This window comes from Colius striatus, chromosome 9 (assembly GCF_028858725.1).
Source record: "Colius striatus isolate bColStr4 chromosome 9, bColStr4.1.hap1, whole genome shotgun sequence".
NCBI classification, from domain to species: Eukaryota; Metazoa; Chordata; class Aves; order Coliiformes; family Coliidae; genus Colius; species Colius striatus.
In genome coordinates, this window is record NC_084767.1 from 12,203,787 (window position 1) to 12,222,914 (window position 19,128).

Genomic DNA, 19,128 nt, shown 5'->3' on the forward strand with positions numbered 1-19,128 from the left:
GTTGGTTTGGAGGAGGGACCGGCAGTGGGAGGTGCGGGCTGGGTGCTGCGCCCGCAGCAGTTCCTGCAGGGCTCAACCCAGCTGCCCTGCCCGGACGCCTTGGCATCGCCCTGAAGCCCAGAGGGGGGTGGGCGAGGAGCCCACAGGGGCACTGGCACCGTTCTGCTCTGCCGGAGCCCACGTCGGGGAGCTGCGGAGCGCGCTGCGGGGCGAGAGGTGAGCAACAGCCCGGCGGGTGCCAGGGGAGGGTCGGGGATGGGGATGGGGATGGGGATGGAGAGGAAGGGCCTGGCCCCCTGCCACAGATGGGTTGCACTTGTTCACAGGGACGGTGTCCACCTCGCTGTGAAGCACCAGTGCCCGTGGGCATAGCAGGCTGCCCCAGTGCCCGGCACAGCCCCAGTGCCCCTGCACAGCCCCATTGCCCAGCACAGCCCCAGTGCCCCTGCACAGCCCCAGTGCCCCTGCACAGCCCCATTGCCCAGCACAGCCCCAGTGCCCCTGCACAGCCCCAGTGCCCCTGCACAGCCCCATTGCCCAGCACAGCCCCAGTGCCTGGGGCAGGAGGGGTCTGGGGAGGCTGCCTTCTGCAGCCCCGGATGGCCACAGATCCCTCAGGGTGATAGAGGCACAAGAAAGGGGGAAATTGCCCCATTTCAGCATCGGGCTGCTGGGCAGAAGTGGGTACAGAGCCAGCCAGCCCGTACCAGGGCAGGACATCACCCTCCACATCGTCCTGCCCAGCCTTTGGTGTAGGTCCTACATCAAGAGGCAGCTTCCCCAGCCCTTCTCTCCATGCCCTACTCCTCCCGCCATCACCATCCCACCTCACCTCACACCCCACACAGCCAGGGCTGGGCACAGGCCCCATAGCTGCCCTGTGCCCACGCTGCTGTGAGCAGGGATCCTGGCTTCACACGTGCTTGCTGACAGCATCCCCCGCCACACACACACACACACACATCCCATCCTGCCAGGGCCACCACCGCCTCCAGCAGCCACCTCCCCGTGCCACTCGGGTATCCCATGGGCAGGGGCAGTGGGCAGGGGTGTGGGGGGCTCGGTGGCAGCCAGGCAGCCCGGGCTGGGAGGGGGTAGGGGCTGCGTGGGAGCGTGCAGGCAGCAGGAAGGAAGCCCGAGCCGAACAATAGAGGGAAATGGAGGAACTGGAAAAAGAGCCAGTGGCAGCACAGTCAGCACAGATGGTTTAGAGCAGCGTGATTCATGGGGGAAAAAGGTCCTCAGAGCTCCGCAAAGAGCCCGCGGCTCCATCCCTGGGGGGCCGTGGAGCAAAGAGGTTGGGGCTGGGGAGTCTCTGGTGGGTGAGCAGCATGCTGAGCACCAGCTCTGGGGTCATCTCCCTCTGTGTCAGGCTGGCTGGGGGTGGGAGGCTGTCCCCGCTCTGCCTGCCTGTGAGTCATGCTGACCTCTCCCATGCCCTTGCCGGCACTGACAGAGAGAGATTATGGTCTGGCCCTTCCGGCCACAGAGCCCTCCCCAGCACAGGAGCTCATCCCCTGGGAGGGGCCCAGATGCTGCCCCCCCATCCCCCTGCTCCATATGTGCCTCTGGCATCCCCCCCCCAGCTCTCCTCCTGCTCCCAGCGAGCCCTGCAGAGCCGGGGCTGCCCCAACACTCTGCAGCAGCTCCCCCAGGAGCCCCCCAGCCCCTGTTCCTAGCTGGGTTGGGGTCACGGGCTCGCCCACAGAGCGGGGGCCAGGATGCAGCAGCTCCAGGGAGGGACTGGGCTCCATGAGGCTGAGCAACGACAGGATGCCGACGGCTCGAGCTGGGAGGTGAGCGAGGCTGGGGAGGGCAGCGAGGTGGGGAGAGCTTTCGGGAGCGTCCCCTGCTCCCACCCGTGGTACTCTTGGTGATAGCTCAACCTCTCCCTCCCCGCTGCCTCCTCGCCCCATGATCTTAAAGCTCTTTTAAGGACTGCAGGGGTTCTGTGAGCCTCATCCCCTCTCTCTCTCTCTCTCTCTCTCTCCTCTCCTCGCACAGATGATGGGCTGAGCACCCTCCGCCGCGGCACGCCGGGGCCATGAGCTCCCCGTGCTCTCCAGACACCGACATCTCAGCCTGGTTGGCCGCCATCCACTTGCAGAGGTACCAGGAGGTGTTTCGGCAGCATGGCTACCGCGTGGCCGGAGACGCGGCCTGGCTGGAGCCGCAGCAGCTGCAGCACATGGGCATCACGGCCACCGGGCACCGCAAGAGGATCCTGAGCCTGGCGCAGCAGACGCGGGCACTCAGCCAGCCCCGGGGGGCACCGGCGCCGCGAGACCCCCGCTGCCGAGCCGCACAGGCCCCCGGTGCCCCTGAGGTGGGGAAGGATGCCTTGAGAGCAGAGACTGGAGGGGTTCCCGACCCGTCCGCCAAGCCCATCCCCAGGCCCAGGACGGTTTTCCCCCGCTGCAAGGCGGAGCAGGGCTCAGCCTCCACGCTGCCGGCACGCGCTGAGAGGGCTCCCGCAGCCTTCGTGGTGCTGGAGGGCTTTGTGCCAGGGGAGAGCTCCACAGACCGGGACAGTACAGAGGCCAAGCCGGCCCCGGGGGCCATGGGCACCGGCCTGTCGTGGCTGCGGGCGCGGGACAGCGGCCGAGAGGAGCCGCGGGCGGCCCCGGCTCCGGATCACGGACTGAGCCCGGAGGAAAGCCCCCCGTGCGCCCCGTCCGTGCCCCCACGGCACAGCCACAGGGCCCCGGCAGAGCCAGAGCCGTGCCCCAGGGCAGCCGGCCTGGAGATGGTGTCCAATGTCATCTACCAAGGCCTCAAGCCCCCGGCAGCGCCCGCCGAGGACTCGGGAGGGCAGGATGGTGCCCAGGATCCTGCTCAGCACCCCGCTCTGGCCCTGCAGGAGCTGACCCCGCTGGACAGCAAGGCTGAGTAAGCACGTGTGTGTTGCGTCCCTCACCCCTGGGGAGAGGAGGGAGGGTGAAGAGCAGCCAGAGCTGAGCTTCCAGAGAGCCCCTCACCCCCAAGAGCCCAGCCCCAGCCTGGCCCTTCCTGCCTCTGGGTGTTCCCAAGCCTCTTTCCCCCCTCTCCCCATCTGTGCTTTCCCTGAGAGGATGGTCCTGGGCCCTCAAATGGCTCGTTGTGGTTTGGGGGTAGGAGGTGCTGCCCCTCCTCTGCCCCCTCAGCAGGGCTAGGGGTCCCTGGCTTAGAATCATAGAATCGATTCAGTTTAGAAACGACCTTTAATGTCATCAACTCCAACCATCAGGGTGGCTGAGTGAGGGTTCTGGAGGTGGCTCCTGCTGCCAGCAACGCAGGAGATGAGGGGGGATGAGCCGGGATGGGAAATGCCTGGCAGCCCAGGGTGGGGAGGAGGAGGGTGCTGGGGGCAGGGAGAGGATGCTGCACACCCCAGGGCACAGAGCCCCAGGCAGGCACAGCCTCCAGCCCCTGTGAGTCAGACAGGAAAAGAAGGTGGAAAAACTCTCCCAGCCACAGTGACCCTTCTGTTTTGCAGCAGCCCTGGCTGGCCTGGAGGGGACCTGCCCCCTATCCCCCAGAGACCCCCCAGCAAACCAGGTGAGAGCCCCTGGGCACTGATGGGCACCAAGAACCTGTGTGTGCTCAGAGAAGGGGGAGAGGGAGACACTTGCACACTCTGCCTGTCCCTTGCTGCTGCATCACTCAGGGGCCAGAGTGGCTCTGGGTTAAAGCCCCACACACTTTTGGGCTGGCTCTGTTTTGCCAGATGCCCTGGATGCCAGGTTGGGCTGTGGTGGGCTCGGTGGTGGGGGCTCTTCTCCCTCGGTGATGGGGGCTCTTCTCCAGGGCTGGCACTGCTGACTGCCATTCCCTCCCATGTCTGTGCCCACAGAGGCCATGGAGCAGCCCGTCAGCCCCTACAGCGAGACCATCTTTGGGCACGTAGGCCCGTCCCGGGAGCAGAAGGTGAGAGGGGACTGTGGGGCTGGTGGCTGTCCCCTGCCCTTCCTCCACCAGCTGGAGCTGGGGACATACTGCTGGTCTCAGGCTGAGCCCCCCATGCCGTGGGACGGGTCTGGGGTGGGAGAGGGCAGAGGAGACGTGACCAAGCTCTCCTCACAGGCTGGTGGCATCTCCTCTGGTCAGAGCTACGAGGCAGTATCTGAGCTGGACCTGGAGCGAGAAGCGTGCAGGTAGGCATGGCCTGCCACGGACTGCAGGGGCTGGGTGGGCTCACAGCCCAGGCTTTGTGTGCCGGGGCCATGGGGACATCCCTGGGGACAGCCTGAGGGGCAGTGCAGGCTGTTCCTCCAGCACTGAGCCCCTCAGGAACCTCTGGGATCATGGGGTGCAAAGGAGCCATGCTGGTGGGTGGCCCTCGGGGCAGGGGGGGACAGACTTGCCAGAAGATGCTGTGGGTGCAGAGCTGGGACAGTGCCAGTGGCATCAGGCACCTGCACACAGGGCATAGCCTGGATTTGGGCACTGGGAGCAGGGGCACGCCGTGGGAGACGGGGATTGCTCAGCAATGGGATGGCTTTGGGCTCCAGACGGAGGGGTGTGAGACCTCCAAACACTCCAGCATCATCCGATTGGTGTTTGGTGATGTATCCTGCTCTGGGGGACAGGGACAGTGCAAGGGACACCTTCAAAAGTGTTTCTTCAGTGTACTTTCCATCAACTCCTGATAGCATCTCAGAAAGAGGAAGGAAAGCTGCTCTTCCCATTTCAGACGGGGAGGGTTCCTTTTCCTGTGTTGCTTTGAGAGCAGGAGGTGAGCTGCAGCTCTGTGTCCTTCAGCTCTGCCTGTGGCCTCGCAGCCCAGTGCATCCCAGTGCTGCCCAGTGCATCCCTGTGCCACTGCCTTTCTGCCTCCAGTGCAACACATCTCCTGCCCTGGGGTCAGGTCACTGCAGAGCAGCTTCATCCTGTGTCAGTCAGCCAGAGGCTGCAGGCAGATGAGAGCAGATGTTGGGAGGATTTGGGATGAGGGGAGGTGTTTGAGGTCCTGGTTGGACTTGATCACAAAGGTCTTTTCCAAGTGAAAGGATTCTATGATTCTACTGGCCCAAAAGCATTTCTGGCCCGTGGAGTTGTGCTGGAGGTGGTTTCTCACATTCAGCATTCTCCTCAGTGGACTCCTCCTCTATAAATGTCTCCTTCTACAAAATCCCTTGGTGAGGAGTCTCACAGGACAGGTGCTTCTTCCCCGTGTGGTCCTGCACATTGCTCCTGCTGCTTTGCCTGATGGCACCCAACTCCTGTGACCACAGCAGTGGTGGCCAGGAGATGCCTTTCTGCCCTCCTCCTGCTGCTCATGACTCCAGAAACCTCCCATTGCTCACCCCTTCCCCAGTGGAGGTGCCCAGCTTGCCCAAGTGCTCCTCAGAAGCTGTGGCAGGGCTTGGACCACCCTTATTGCCTTTCTTGGAGCCTTTTCTTCATCCTGGCACCAGATGTCACGAGGGACCCATTGACAGAGGTGCTCTCCTGCTGCTCTGGGGTGTCCTGGCTGCTGTACCTCTCTCCCTGCCCATCACCATGACACCTGGGCAGCTCCTGTGTGAGCCCTTGGGACAATCAGACATTTTTCCAGCACATTTCCTTTTCAGGGAAAGCAGAATGTCTGGCTGAGAGGGCTGAGGGGAAGGGGCAGGCTTGGGAGTTTGTTTTTATAGCTTCCTTTAATTGTTCTGGCTGGATAGTGTCCCCAGGCCTGGCTGAGGGGCTTTGACGTGGCCTCCTGAGAGAGAGATGGATGCAGGAGCTCTGCATGTCTGTCCATCCCCAGCCCTTTGCAAAGCACAAGAGCAGGCAGGAGGGTGTCATGGCAGAAGGACCTTCCTGGTGCCATGGACACTGGAGGACTGGAGGGAGAGAGGAGGCTGAGAGCTCGGTGAGGAGGCAGCTGGGACGTGGCACTGGGGAGCTGCCGGGCTTCGGTTTGCTGCCTGTGAAGAGGGGAAGGAGGTGATGCCAGGGGGTTGGAGATGTGTTGTGGCCCAAGGTGGAGAAGCTCATTTTGCCAGCTACCTCCAGCCTTGCTATCGTGTAGGATTGACTGCTGGTGGCCACTGGGCCTGTGAGTGCTGAGCCCTTGTCCCATTTGCTCACGGAGACACAAACCCCATGTCACTGCGTGCCCCATGGAGCTCAGGATGGGACCAGGAGCAGCAGGAGACATCCCCAGATGGGGTGGCATTGCCCAGGCCATGCCTGGAGAGCAGCTGAGCTCCCTCACAGCCCCATTCCTCCCAGGACGAGCAGCGAGTGCAGCAGCGAGGGAAGGAGCGAGGATGAGGAGACCAGGTCCCGCCTCATCGACCGCATCGTCCAGAACGACACTGAGGGCTACTCCACTGTGGATGCCCCCCAGGCCCAGGGCACCCCCTTCAGCTTGCCAGCCCACCTCTACCCAGACGAGGTCCTGGATGACCTGACCATCTCCCCTTACGCCAGCTTCACCTCGCTCTGCGAGCCCCGACCCACCATGCTGAGCGGCTGGCTGGACAAGCTCTCCCCACAGGGGTAAGGTGCCCACCCGTGGGACAGACCCCACAGGTGAAGCCCCCTTGGGCAAGGCTGGTGAGGTGGGCACACTGGCACCACACTGCTGGGGCAAGCCAGACCTCCCCATGGGATGAGAGCTCTTGTGGGTGCCCTGGCTGCATTGCAGGGTTCTGTGTGCAGCCATCCTTGGGGGAAGGGGGGGCACCTGTCTATGAGCAGCTGTGGGGGTCTGTGAGCAGCTGTGGGGGTCTCACCCCCTTCCTTCTATGATTCTGTGATTCTAACAACCATGTTTCTCTGCCGTCCCACCAGGAATTACGTTTTCCAGAGGCGCTACGTCCGCTTCGATGGGAAGAACCTGATGTACTTCAGCAGTGAGAAGGTACAAGGGGGCAGGATGAGGGCAGGGTGGGGAGGCTGGGACAGACACCTCAGCCTGGTGTGAGCTGCCCTATCCCCTTTGCCTCCCCTTGTCCTACTGTGAGGAGCAGCCCGTGGCCACTGTACCGTAGCCAGATGAGGCCTCAGCAGGGCAGAGCAGAGTGGGAGGAGAATTTCCCATTGCAGGAGCTTGCAGGCAGACCTGCTGCATCCCCTTACCCTGTGGTTCTGGCACCAGTGTGCCCGGTGAGGCAGCTGCTGGGGTGGTCAGGTTATAGAGGTGAGGCAGAGGTGGGTAACTCTGTCTGGGGCTTGTTCCAGGAGCCCTACCCCAAGGGAGTGATCCCACTGTCCGTGATTGAGATGGCTCGCTCCACCAAGGACAACAAGTTCCAGGTCATCACCAGCCACCGGATCTTCGTCTTCCGCGCCGAGAACGAGGGTAAGCGACGAGCCAGAGCCCCCCAGTGTCCTGGGAACCAGCCTTGCTGCCTCCCTCCTCCTGCCACAGTAAGATCTCAGCTCATGCCCACAGCGTCTGGCCACCCTGAGCGAGGGGGAGCTCTCCCTGCCATGCCCACCAGGTGCTGTGCCCTGTGCCAGGGCTGCCGGGAAGGGCTCAGCCCCCCTCCCTCATGCTTGGTCCCCAGCCCAGAGGAATGAGTGGTGCTCCACGCTGCAGAAGAAGGTGACGGACCAGCGTCTAGTGGGATCCCGGCCCCGGCCCCCCAACACGGCTCACTGCCAGAAGTCAGGCACCTTGGAGCTGAAGGGCCAGAAGTCCAAGGTGTTTGCAGCCCTGAGCCTGCCAGAGATGTGGCTGTACAAGAGTGAGCAGGTTTGTGGCCAGAGCAGACACCCTAGTGGCACCGAGATGGCACGAGAGAGATGGAAGGATGGAGGGAGCTTAGCCAGGGCTCGTGCCAAAGGCAGGAGTGGGAAGGAAAAGAACAAACAAGCAGCAGAAAGGGAATGTCAGAGCAGGAAGATGGCGATCAGTTATCAGTTTGTGATCACCCAGCACTCCCAGGTCTCTCTCCTGGAGCTGTTTTCCAGCAGGTCACCCCCAGCCTGTGCTGGTGCAGGGGGTTGTTCCTCCCCAGGTGCAGGACTCTGCCCTTGCTCTTGGTGAACCTCAGCAGGTTCCTCTCTGCCTGATGCTCAAGCCAGTCAAGATAAAGCTGGTATGATTGCTGGCCATTGATCCACCTGTCCTGGGATGGACTGGGATGCTTTGGTGTGGCAGAGATGATGATGATTTGGTGACTGGGAGGGGAACCCACTCATGGTACCCGCTGCATCTCCAAGCCCAGGCTCCCTGCTGCCCTGAGCTGGAGGTGCTGGAGACAGCCCCCTGACTCCAGCCCCAGCACCATGGTATACATTTGGGGTGCTGTGTCACCCATGGCACTGCAGAGCCAACACCAGCATCACCCTGTCTTGCAGTTCTTTAAAATGGGCATTGGCATCTGCTTCATTGAGATGCGCGGCTGCACCATCCGCGAGGCCAAGAGCCGCAGCTTCGAGCTCATCACCCCCTTCAAAGCCTTCAGGTACCCTGAATGTCCAGGTGGGACGAGGAAGTGGGAGCACCCAGGGGCTGGTGCTGGCTCAGGGGCCCTGAGGTTTGGCTGTGCTGGTGCTCACAGCTTCGTGGCGGAGTCGGAGCGGGAGAAGCGGGAGTGGATGGAGGCTCTGCAGGAGGCCATAGCCGAGATGCTCTACGACTACGAGGTGGCAGAGAAGATCTGGTCCAACAAAGCCAACAAGTACTGTGCAGACTGCTGGGCTCAGAGCCCCGACTGGGCATCCATCAACTTGTGTGTGGTCATCTGCAAGCAGTGTGCAGGCCAGTAGACCTCAGGGCTGGGGAGGGCAAATGGGGGTTGGGCCTGCTGGGGCAGGCAAGGTGCTGGGTGGGGCATGGGTGGCATTTGGGCACGAGTTGCCCTGGCAGGATGGAGGAGTACTCACTCTCCTGCACCCCACAGGGCAGCACCGCAGCCTGGGCTCCAACATTTCCAAGGTGCAAAGCCTGAAGCTTGACACCAGCGTCTGGTCCAACGAAATCGTGCAGGTAGAGTCGCTGAGGGCAGGGCACTGGGGCTTGCACGGTGCCCTCAGGGTCCAGGCTGCTTCCTCGGGCAAGGCAGCAGCCCCACGCTCTCACTGGAGGTGCAGCCCAGCATCCTGCTGTGGTTCTCACCATGACCATGGGACTCTCCTTCAGCTCTTCATTGTGCTGGGAAACGAGCGTGCCAACCGTTTCTGGGCTGCCCGGCTCCCTGCCAGCGAGAGCCTCAGCCCGGACGCCAGCGCCGAGCAGAGACGGGACTTCATCACCCGCAAGTACCGAGAGGGACGGTACCGCCTGCCCCATCCCCACTATGCCACTCAGGAGGATGTGCTGCAGGTAGGAGCTGCCTCAGGGTGCAGACAGAGTGCTGGGCACCATCCCAGAGCTGTGGGGCTGAGCTCCTGCTTGGCTGTGTGCAGCTGTACCCTCGTGCCAGGCAGGTTCTGGGATGCTGTGCCCTTCTTCCCTGCCTTTGAGCACCCCTGGCAGTGGGATGGGGGTCTGCAGGAGCCAGGACGTGGTCCCTACAGGTGCCTGTCTCATCTCAGGCACTGTGCACTGCAGTAGCAGGACCAGCCCTGCTCAAGACCGTCCTGCAGTTCTTCTCATCCTCGGAGGCTGGGCTGGCAGCTGACTCTGCCGCCTGTGACGTGGCCCCAGGGGCCGACCCTTGGTGGGGACCAGAGAGCAAAAAGCTCAGGAACCATTCAGGTAACTGTGACCCTCGAGCCCCATCTGGCTTGGGAAGAGAGGGTGGAGCTTCCTCCTTGGCTACAGCCTCATCCCCACAGCATGGCCCAAGGCTGGGGACAGCCAGGGCAGTGAGTGCTGCGGCTTCCCAAGGGACCCATCTGCCCCACTGTGTCCCTTTTTTGGGGCCAGGGCAAGACAGTGGGTTCCTCCAGAGCCCCCTTTTGCCTACTACACCTGTATGAGTGGAGTTTTCCTCTCCAATACCCCAGCTTTGGTGGGTGTCTGCTGCCCACCCCCATTTCAGTGCTGTTCCCACCAGGGAGTCCCCATACACGGGAGCCAGGTCTGGAGGGTGTCTACAACGAGATCACGCAGCCAGTGATGCACAGCGGGTACCTGTATCGAGCCACAGCCCCCTGCAAGCTCCCAGGTGCCAAGAAGAGCAAAGAGGGTAAGTGTGGGGAGCGTGGCAGGGCAGCTGGTGAGGTGCCCACCCCAGCGCCACTGACGGCCTCACCCCGGTCCCACAGACTTCCAGCGCACGTGGTGCTCCCTGGAGAGAGCTCTGCTCTTCTTCGAGACAGAGAGGTGCACTGAGCCCCTGGGCCACATTGAGAGCGGGGACCTCATCTCCCTGGGCGTGAGCAGAGCCCAGGTCCTCACCAGTCCCGGCCCCATGGAGAGGTAACCCCATCCATGCCCCGACTGGATGCCCAGGGAGCAAGTGGGCATGCAGAGAGCAGGGATGGGCACTGCTCCCTGCTTGGTGCAACGGGCTGGTCTGGCCCTGGGTGCAGGTTTGAGGGAAGGAGCTGCTCTGATGGGCTAATTCATCCTCTGCAGGTTTCGCTTCACCCTCGAGCTCTTCCTCACTGGGGAAAAAGTGCAGCAGTTGGGAACTGATGGGCCAGAGACGCTGCAAGCGTGGGCCAGTGCCATTGGCAAGGTGAGCCCAGCCCTGGCACCCCCTGCCACTGGTGGGTCACAGAACTACAGCATGGTGGGGGCTGGAAGGGCCCTGCAGAGCTTCTGCAGCCCCAGCCCCTGCTCAAGCAGGTTCCCCTCGCTCAGGGGGCACAGGAACGTGTCCAGATGGGGTTGGAAACCTCCTGAGAAGGAGCCTCCACACCCTCCACGCCCTGGGCCAGGGCTCCCTCACCTCAGCACCAAAGGACTTTCTCCTCCTGTTTAAGTGACACTTCTTGTGTCCCAGCTTCTGTACATTACCCCTTGCCCTGTCAGTTGAGACAACAGTAAAAAGGGTCCCTGGACTCTGTCCCTGCTTCCCCATTGTGATCCCTTCATCTTCTCACACCCTGCACAGCAGCCTAGCGTGGTGGGTGTTGGAAGGGACCTCCAGAGCTCCTCCAGCCCAATCCCCTGCTAAAGGTTCATCCTCTGTGACACACACCCTCCTTCCATTGGCAGGGGCTCCCGTCCTCATGGGTGCCATGCCCCCCTCCTCAGGGGGATCTGTGCTCGGGGGCTGAGCCCTGCCTTTTACCCAGATCGCCTCTTGCTCCATCCCACAGTGGTTCACTCCTGTGAGCTGCCACTGCCTGCTGGGCTACGAGTTCCAGCGTGTGGGCCAGCTGCGCTACAAGTGCATGCTAAACCCTGAGAGGTGGCAGAGAGCCTTCTTCATCCTGCAGAAAGGCCATCTCTTCATCTGCCCTGCTGAGGACAGCGGGGCTGAGGACAGCATCAACCTGCGGCGCTTGCAGGAGCTCAGTGAGTGCTGTACCAAACAGCCTGTGCACCACGGCCTGGGTGGCCATGTATGGCTCCAGCCCCTCTCCTCACCCCCATGCAGGTCTGGTTCCTCCCACTGAATCCCCAGAGAAGAAGGAGATGCTGATCCTGGTGGAGATGGGAAGGTGAGTCCTGGCCGTGGGAATTAAAAGACACACAGCTGAGGTGCTGAGGGCCGTGGGGTAGTGCTGGGCTTGGCAGGGTGAGGGCAGGGCTGGGACTGCAGCAGCTTCAAGGGCTTTAACAACCCAAATGATTGTATGATGCCCAGAAGGCTGCCCAGGGTGAAGGCACTCACGATGATCCCAAACTCACAGAGGGGATGCTACTGGGACAGCAGGGCTGTAGCCTAGGAGCTTACAGAGATCAGCCCAGCCTGGGGACTCTGTCTGGGGTAGGGTGTCCCTCAGCTCAGCCGGGCTGTGCCTTGCTCCCTGTCCCAGAGCCAGGCTGTGTGTACAGGCAGGAGGGGATCACCTGCCTCCTGGGCAACCTTCATCCCCTCTTTTCTGCCCTTGTTGTTCTCAGGACATTTTACCTGCAGGGCTTGTCGCGGGCGGACTCGGCAGCGTGGTACTGCGACATCCAGGCGTCGGCGGGGGGCCGGGGCAACGCGCTGCGGGACCAGCAGCTGAGCCGGGGAGACATCCCCATCATCGTGGACAGCTGCATCGCCTTCATCACGCAGTATGGTGAGCCCCTCGCTCCCAGAGGCACACCGAGGGGCTGCAGCATTGCTGGAGCTGGGGAAGGGGCTGGAGCACGAGGGAGCTGGGGAGGGGCTGAGGGAATGGGTGTGTTGAGCCTGGAGAAGTCTCTGCTCCCCAGTCACGAGTGATGGGACAAGAGAAAACGTGCTCCAGTTGTAGAGGTTGGAGCTGAGGCAGAACTGTTTCCCTGAGAGGGGTGTCAGCCCCTGTGCCAGGCTGCCCAGGGAGCTGGGGGAGTGCCCAGCCCTGGAGGGAGAGCCGTGGAGCTGAGGTGCTGAGGGCCAGGGGTTAGTGCTGGGCAGGGTTAGGGCAGGGCTGGGACTGCAGCAGCTTCAAGGGCTTTAACAACCCCAATGGTTCTGTGGTTGGGTCGGTGTGACCCCCCCCGTCCCTTCCCCAGGGCTGAGGCACGAGGGGATTTACCGCAAGAACGGAGCCAAGTCCCGCATCAAGGTGCTGATGGAGGAGTTCCGGCGGGACGCCCGCAACGTCAAACTGCGCATCAGCGACAACTTCATCGAGGACGTCACCGACGTGCTCAAGAGGTTCTTCCGTGAGCTGGAGGACCCCGTCTTCACCCTGGAGCTGCACCCACAGTGGAAAGAGGCTGCAGGTAACCTCCCTCACCCCAGCCCTGCTCCCACGCCGGGCCCCCTGGGGGTGACACGGTCCTGGCGTCACGTCAAGCTCTGGGTGTGCTGCTTCCAGCACTGGTGTCTGGGGTTTGTTCTGCTCTCCCCAGACATCCCCTCGAAGCCCCAGCGCCTGGAGCGCTACAAGGAGCTCATCCAGCGCCTGCCTCGCCTCAACCGCAAGACCCTGGCTGCCCTCATCGGTCACCTCTACCGGTCAGTGGGGCCCCTGGTCCAGACGGGGCCAGGCCATGGCCAGACGGGGTGTCCATGGCCAGCCAGCAGCCTGGGGTCACCCCACTGCCCAGGGACTTGTGGCTCCCATCCAGGATGAGCCCAGTGCTTGTGCCACCAGCCCTGCTGGGATGTGCTGGAGCACACGGCTCTGGGACACGTCAAACCCTCCCCACGTCATCCTGCAGCAAGAGGGAATGGCAGGAGGTTGGGGAGGAGGGAACACCTCCCTGTAGGATGCAAACTTCACCTAGTGCCCAGAAAAAGTGGGGGAAAAGCAAGCTCTTGTCTGTGACTCAGAGTATGAGGTGGGGCTGTTGTTGGTTGGTCTGATGGCAGTGCTCAAAGCAGGGATTTGAAATTCCCACAGTTGGGGAGCTGGGGAGAAATGGGACGGTGTGCAGGAGAGTTTGTGTGAGGCAGAGGAGAATGGCTGGGGCTGAAACACCATCCAGATTGGGACCAGCCCCGCTCACCTCTGTCCTCCCTTGTCCCAGGGTGCAGAAATGTGCCGACCTCAACCAGATGAGCACCAAGAACCTGTCGCTGCTCTTCGCCCCCAGCCTCTTCCAGACAGATGGCAAAGGGGAGCACGAGGTTAAGGTGATGGAGGACCTCATTGACAACTATGTCAGCATCTTCAATGTAAGCTCCCTGCGTCCCTCCAGCCTGGCTCTGTGTCCTTGAGCCATGTCCTGCTCCACAACGACTCTGTGTCTCTCCCTCCTCACCCTGTGCACCCTTCCCTCGGCAGATTGACGAGGACCAGGTATCCCAGATGGATCTGGAGAACAGTCTGATCACCACCTGGAAGGACACCCAGGTACCAGGGATGGATTTGCTGGCTCCCATCACACCGGGGAGCCCTGGGCTGGTGAGACTGCCTGGAGGATGAGGGCAGCACTCAGGGCCCTTGCTGTCCCACACCAGATACATGGGGAAAGACCTTCCCCTATTTGTCTCCCCTTCACCTTGAAGCTTGTGCCCAGGGGAGAAGCAGCTCCAGCTCCCTGGGACACCACCCCCAGCCCCTGGGGAGAGGGGATGTGCACAGCACCCATGACAGCATGGCACCAATTCCACCCTCTCTTCCCTTAGCTCTCACAGGCAGGGGACCTCATCATCGAGGTTTACCTGGAGCAGAAGCTGCCTGACTGCTGCGTCACCCTGAAGGTGAGTCCCCAAAGAAGCCTCCTGGCACAACGTTCCCCTGGGACATAACCACTCTGTCCCTGGCACCCATCCTGCCACCGCCACCCACCGCAGCTCCTCGTGTGTCTGGCCCCAGGTGTCCCCCACGCTGACAGCAGAGGAACTCACCAACCAGGTGCTGGAGATGCGCAACGTGGCGGCCAGCCTGGACATCTGGCTCACCTTCGAGGCCCTGGAGAACGGGGAGCTGGGTGAGCACGGCACAGATGGCACAGGAGGGTGCCCTGGGCATGGCTGGGCTGGCGAGGAGGAGGTGTGGAGCACGGGGGACAGCTTGCATGGGGAAGGGGGGCTGGCACGGGAAAGGGGGCACAGCGGTGAGAGCAGACCCTGCACCCCCAGAGCGGCCCCTGCACCCCAAGGAGAAGGTGCTGGAGCAAGCTCTGCAGTGGTGCAAGCTCCCGGAGCCCAGTGCCGCCTACCTGCTGGTGAAGAAGGTCCCCATTGGCGAGGGCAGCTGCCTCTTCACGGGTAAGGCAGTCACACGGGGGCGCGGGGCTGTCCCCAGAGGGGACACAGCTCTGCCTCAGCTTCCCCTTGCCTTGACATCACCCTGGAAGCCATCAGGGGCACAACCCTGAGACCCACAGTGGGATCTCTCATGTGCTCCCAGCCTCCCTGACCCCCTTCTACCCGCCCTGGGCAGGTGTCAAGCGTGAGACCCCCAAGTGTGGGCTGCTGAGGTGCCGTGAGGAGCCCCCCAAGCTGCTGGGGAACAAGTTTCAGGAGCGTTACTTTGTTATCCGGGACCGGAGGCTGCTGCTGCTCAAGGAGAAGAGGGTACACAGGGGATGCTGCTGGGCCGGACCTGCACCCCGAGGATGGGAGGGGGAGCCTGGGGCTGGGGGTGGCACAGAGGTGGCTGTCCTGCAGGCAGGGAGGCTGGCACCGAGCTGTGCTGACCCAATGCACCTCCTCCCCCAGAGTGCCAAGCCGGAGCGTGAGTGGCCCTTGGAAGCAGCCAAGGTTTACATGGGCATTAAGAAGAAGCTGAAGCCACCAGCCCAGTAAGTGGAACCTTCCCCGGCCAGGGGCCTGGGGCATGCATCCCTCAGTCTCTGCGCTCCACACACCAACCCAAGCCCCACCAGGACCCAAGTCCATGACAAGCCCTGGCCCATGGTGTGAGCTCAGCCCCCCACCCCGCTGCCCACTGACCCCAGGCTGTGTCTGAGCTTGGCAGGGCTGCCACAGTCTGTCTCTTCTTTTCCCCAGGTGGGGTTTCACACTGACCCTGGACAAGCAGCAGCTGTGAGTATCTGCCCCTGCCATCATGGGGCTGGGGGGGCTCGGGGAATACTGAGATCTGTCTCCTGTTTTAGTGGGAGTGGGACAGTCAGGAGCCCTGGGGGTCAGGGCAGAGCCAATGCCTGGCTGGGGCACTCAAGAGACAGAGTGGTGGGGCCACGTGTTCCCTGGCACAAGGTGAGGGCCAGACACAATCCATCTCCACACCACACACCCTTCCTACTGCTCCATCCACACCAGCACCCCTGGGAGATGCATCTCCCAAGCACCCAGCACCAGAGGAACGTGCCCACCCTGCCATGGGGTGTGTGTCACCTGCATGACTGTGCTGTGTGCCAGCCACGTGTCACCCAGCCATGTGTCACCCAGCACTGCTCCGTGTCCCCATGCACCCAACACCAGCTGCTCCTGCATCCCGTGCCCTGCCCCAAGCTGGGGTCCCTGCCCTGGCTGCCCTGGCACTGCTAGGTGCCACCTCCTGCTCATCCTGTCCCCATTTCCCTGATGCTGCTGGTGCTGGGGCAGCAGCTGAGGGTGTTGTCTGCCCTTGGCATGGGGCTGAGATACTGTTCTAATGGCAACAAGGTCCTCAGCAGAGCTGAGGTGCCTCCTGAGTGCTCAAAGAGCTCTCACCTTGCCCTGAAGCAACGGTTTGGGCATGCAGAGAGTTTCAGAGGGTGTATTTGTGCCTGACAGCCCTGGGCTCACAGGCAAGGTGACAAAGGGACATGGCCTCACTGGCTTTGCCCCCTTGCAGCTTCTCAGCTGATTCCTCCACAGGTACCTGGTGTGCTCGGGGCAGGCTGAGCTGTGGGACTGGACCACCAGCATCCTGAAGGCTCAGGTGGGTGCAGGCTCGTGGGATGGATGTCTCCTTTAGGAAGATCTTTTTCACTCAGGGTGGTGTTAAGCATTGGAATGGGCTGCCCAGGGAGGTGGGGGAGTCCCCAGCCCTGGAGATATTGCAAAGACCCATAGATGAGGTGCTGAGGATGCTGAGGTGGGACATGATCAGCCTCTACAACAACCTGAAAGGGGGTTTTGATGAGGTGGGAGTCAGTCTCTGCTCCTCAGTAATGAATGATAAGAGGAAATGGGACAAGTTGCCCCAGGGGAGGTTGAGGTTGGAGCTGAGGCAGAACTGTTTCCCTGAGAGGGGTGTCAGCCCCTGTGCCAGGCTGCCCAGGGAGCTGGGGGAGTGCCCAGCCCTGGAGGGATCCCACGGCTGTAGGGCTGAGGTGCTGAGGGCCAGGGGTCAGTGCTGAGCTGGGCAGGGCTGGGACTGCAGCAGCTTCAGGGGTTTTAACAACCCCAATGACTCCCTGATGGGAGGGCAGCCTGTCCTGACCCCTGCTCCCTGCCCTGTCCCTGTGCACAGCACGATGACTTGCGCCCCGTGATCATGCGCCGACGCTCCTCCTCCGACCTGGCCAAGCAGAAGTTCGGCACCATGCCGCTGGTGCCGCTGCACGGGGACAGCACCGACGCCACCATGCTCTCTGCCAACCAGACCCTGGTACAGTCCCTCCAGCTCAGGTCCCCATGCCCACGGGTGCTGCTGCTCCCCCAGGCCGGCTGCCTGGCACCCCGGGGTGGCAGCGCTGGCTGTGTGTCCCTGTGCTCCGTGTCCATGCTGCACTGTGTCTGCCGCGGCTCTCCCTGCACCTGGGGGCCCTGCCACAGCTGCTGCATCCTGCTGCTCTCTGTACTGCCACCAGCCTGCCTCTGCCCCTCTCCCCTGCTGGAGATGGGGAGAGTTCTGGAGCACAATGGTGGGGAGGATCTGAGGGAATGGAGGTGTTCAGCCTGGAGACAGGAGGCTGCAGGGAGCTGGGGGTCAGTCTCTGCTCCACAGTCATGAATGACAGGACAAGAGGAAACGGGCTCCAGTTGCCCCAGGGGAGGTTGAGATTGGAGCTGAGGCAGAACTGTTTCCCTGAGAGGGGTGTCAGCCCCTGTGCCAGGCTGCCCAGGGAGCTGGGGGAGTGCCCAGCCCTGGAGGGATCCCAAAGCCGTGGGGCTGAGGTGCTGAGGGCCAGGGGTTAGTGCTGGGCTGGGCAGGGTGAGGGCAGGGCTGGGACTGCAGCAGCTTCAAGGGCTTTTCCAGCTGAAAGGATTCTATAGCTCCATGGCTCTGATTCTGTGCCTCTGTGCCTCTCTGGTTCTGTTTCCAGCGCCGCCTGCACACACGAAGGACTTTGTCCATGTTCTTTGTAAGTACCCGCAGATGTGGAGCGTGGCTGTTGCTCGCTTGGCTCTCTGCCTCCTGCCCATGGCACCAGGGGCTTGCTTGGGAGCCCTCAGAGGCTCTCAGACACGTGCCCACACCATCCTGCCCATGCTGGGTGGCAGAGGAGAGGGTGCCTGTTGCTTTGTGTGTCCTGTACCGGGAGGTGAGGGTCCCTGCATGGTCCTGCTGTGTGTCAGCACAGATCCGTTTTCCCACGGTGCACGTATTGTTCATAGGGGATCAGACACATGAGGAAATAGGTTTGGGTCCTCCTGGCCATCAGGTTATTTCTGGGGGAGGATGGAGTGGTACAGCTGAGTGATGCAGCCCCTGACACACACTCCCCCCCCAACCCTCCCACAGCCCATGAAGATGCACCAGGACTCCTTGGAGGAGCAGCAGGAGAAGGAGGCGGATGCAGACCCTGTCTACGAGGAGGTGGGCAACTTCCCTGAGCTGGCAGCGCTGGAGCTGGGCCAGGGGCTGCTGGCAGAGCTGTCAGCCGTGCCCAGGCAGCCATGCCCGCGCCCTGAGCAGCCCCCAGCCGTGGCCCTGCGCTCCTCACTGCCCGCCAGCCCGGCACACGGCCTCACCCAGCCCTCCGTCACCAAAGCCCTGTCCCTCGAGAGGGGCTTGAACCTGGACAGCGACAAAGCTTCAGCCCAAGGGCTCAGACACACCAAAACAGCCTCACTGGAGAGGAACGTGGAGCCTTGCCTGGCGCTGGCTAGGGACTGGGAGCAGGCAGACAGCCCTGGGAGCAATCCCGGCACCGAGAGCTCCATGGAGACTCCCAGGAAGAGGAACGTGCAGCCTCCCTCGCCCATCAACGACAAACTGATGCAGGAGCTCAGCAGTGTCATCCTCAGGAAGAGCGAGGGCCAGGCACCGGTGACGTGACCCAGCGGACCCCAGCAGCAGCCCCCGACCCGGGGCTCCAGTCACGGCCAGCGGCAGCGACCGGGGGATTCCCCATGCTCCCACCTTCACGGAGCCCACCCTCCCTCCATCCCTCCTCCTCCTGCTGCTGCTGGGCTGGGAGCGGGGAGTGCCGAGGCCCAGGGGCTGGGTGGGATGCTGAGCTGCGGTACCCTGGCACAGCAGCCCCAGGGATGCTGGCGCTCTGGCTCCTGGGGGCACGTCTGGCATCTGGCCCAGCACCCAGGCGAGCAAGTCAAAGGGAAAAGGAGAGCAGGAATGTGGTGCTGCATGTTTGGGCAGCAGGGCAAAGGGGCCATCCCCGGGGTCAGGCGCTGCCTGCCAGCACGGGAGGCATGGCATGATGTCCCCTTCACACTGCTGGGGCTGTGGGGCAGGGCCAGGACCCCCCAGCCATCCCACACTTCTCTCCTTGGTGGCACGTGTTGGCAGGGAGGTGACAGGAGCGGGGCTGCCTGTGTGTGCCTGGCACATGGTCCTGGCGATGGAGGGCGGCTCCTGAGCAGCTGAGGGATCCATCAGCCGTTCCTTCCACCAGCGGGGACAAATAAAGGTTTATTTGTACTCTGG

General features: G+C 62.6%; 1 protein-coding gene across 8 annotated transcripts; it reads left to right on the top strand.

The window, feature by feature from the left end:
* Nucleotides 1-33: 33 nt before the first annotated feature.
* Nucleotides 34-19,127, top strand: ARAP3 (ArfGAP with RhoGAP domain, ankyrin repeat and PH domain 3). 8 transcript variants are annotated; one of them, XM_062001999.1, is made up of 35 exons: nucleotides 34-216; nucleotides 1,587-1,796; nucleotides 2,005-2,889; nucleotides 3,476-3,537; nucleotides 3,833-3,906; nucleotides 4,063-4,133; nucleotides 6,184-6,468; nucleotides 6,763-6,832; nucleotides 7,153-7,273; nucleotides 7,482-7,669; nucleotides 8,278-8,384; nucleotides 8,481-8,680; nucleotides 8,823-8,908; nucleotides 9,062-9,244; nucleotides 9,457-9,619; nucleotides 9,921-10,052; nucleotides 10,132-10,285; nucleotides 10,445-10,547; nucleotides 11,134-11,332; nucleotides 11,415-11,478; nucleotides 11,882-12,045; nucleotides 12,464-12,676; nucleotides 12,806-12,911; nucleotides 13,427-13,574; nucleotides 13,684-13,752; nucleotides 14,028-14,102; nucleotides 14,218-14,332; nucleotides 14,484-14,612; nucleotides 14,788-14,921; nucleotides 15,066-15,148; nucleotides 15,357-15,392; nucleotides 16,170-16,233; nucleotides 16,768-16,905; nucleotides 17,564-17,602; nucleotides 17,983-19,127. In XM_062001999.1, the coding sequence occupies exons 3-35, from the start codon at nucleotides 2,045-2,047 to the stop codon at nucleotides 18,517-18,519; spliced, it is 5,157 nt and encodes a 1,718-aa protein (XP_061857983.1). In that variant the 5' UTR covers nucleotides 34-216; nucleotides 1,587-1,796; nucleotides 2,005-2,044; the 3' UTR covers nucleotides 18,520-19,127. The 8 variants fall into 8 exon arrangements, with proteins under 8 accessions (XP_061857983.1, XP_061857982.1, XP_061857985.1 ...); XM_062001998.1 differs by lacking the exon at nucleotides 1,587-1,796; XM_062002001.1 differs by lacking the exon at nucleotides 1,587-1,796 and having other exon boundaries at nucleotides 6,199-6,468.
* The last annotated feature ends 1 nt before the right edge of the window (nucleotide 19,128 follows it).

Coding starts and splice junctions, on each gene's coding strand:
- ARAP3 (XM_062001999.1), top strand. CDS start 2,045: ATGAGCTCCCCGTGCTCTCCAGACACCGACATCTCAGCCTGGTTGGCC. Junction 12,912..13,426: donor CTCATCGGTCACCTCTACCG/GTCAGTGGGGCC, acceptor CCCTTGTCCCAG/GGTGCAGAAATGTGCCGACC. Junction 15,393..16,169: donor ACCCTGGACAAGCAGCAGCT/GTGAGTATCTGC, acceptor ATTCCTCCACAG/GTACCTGGTGTGCTCGGGGC.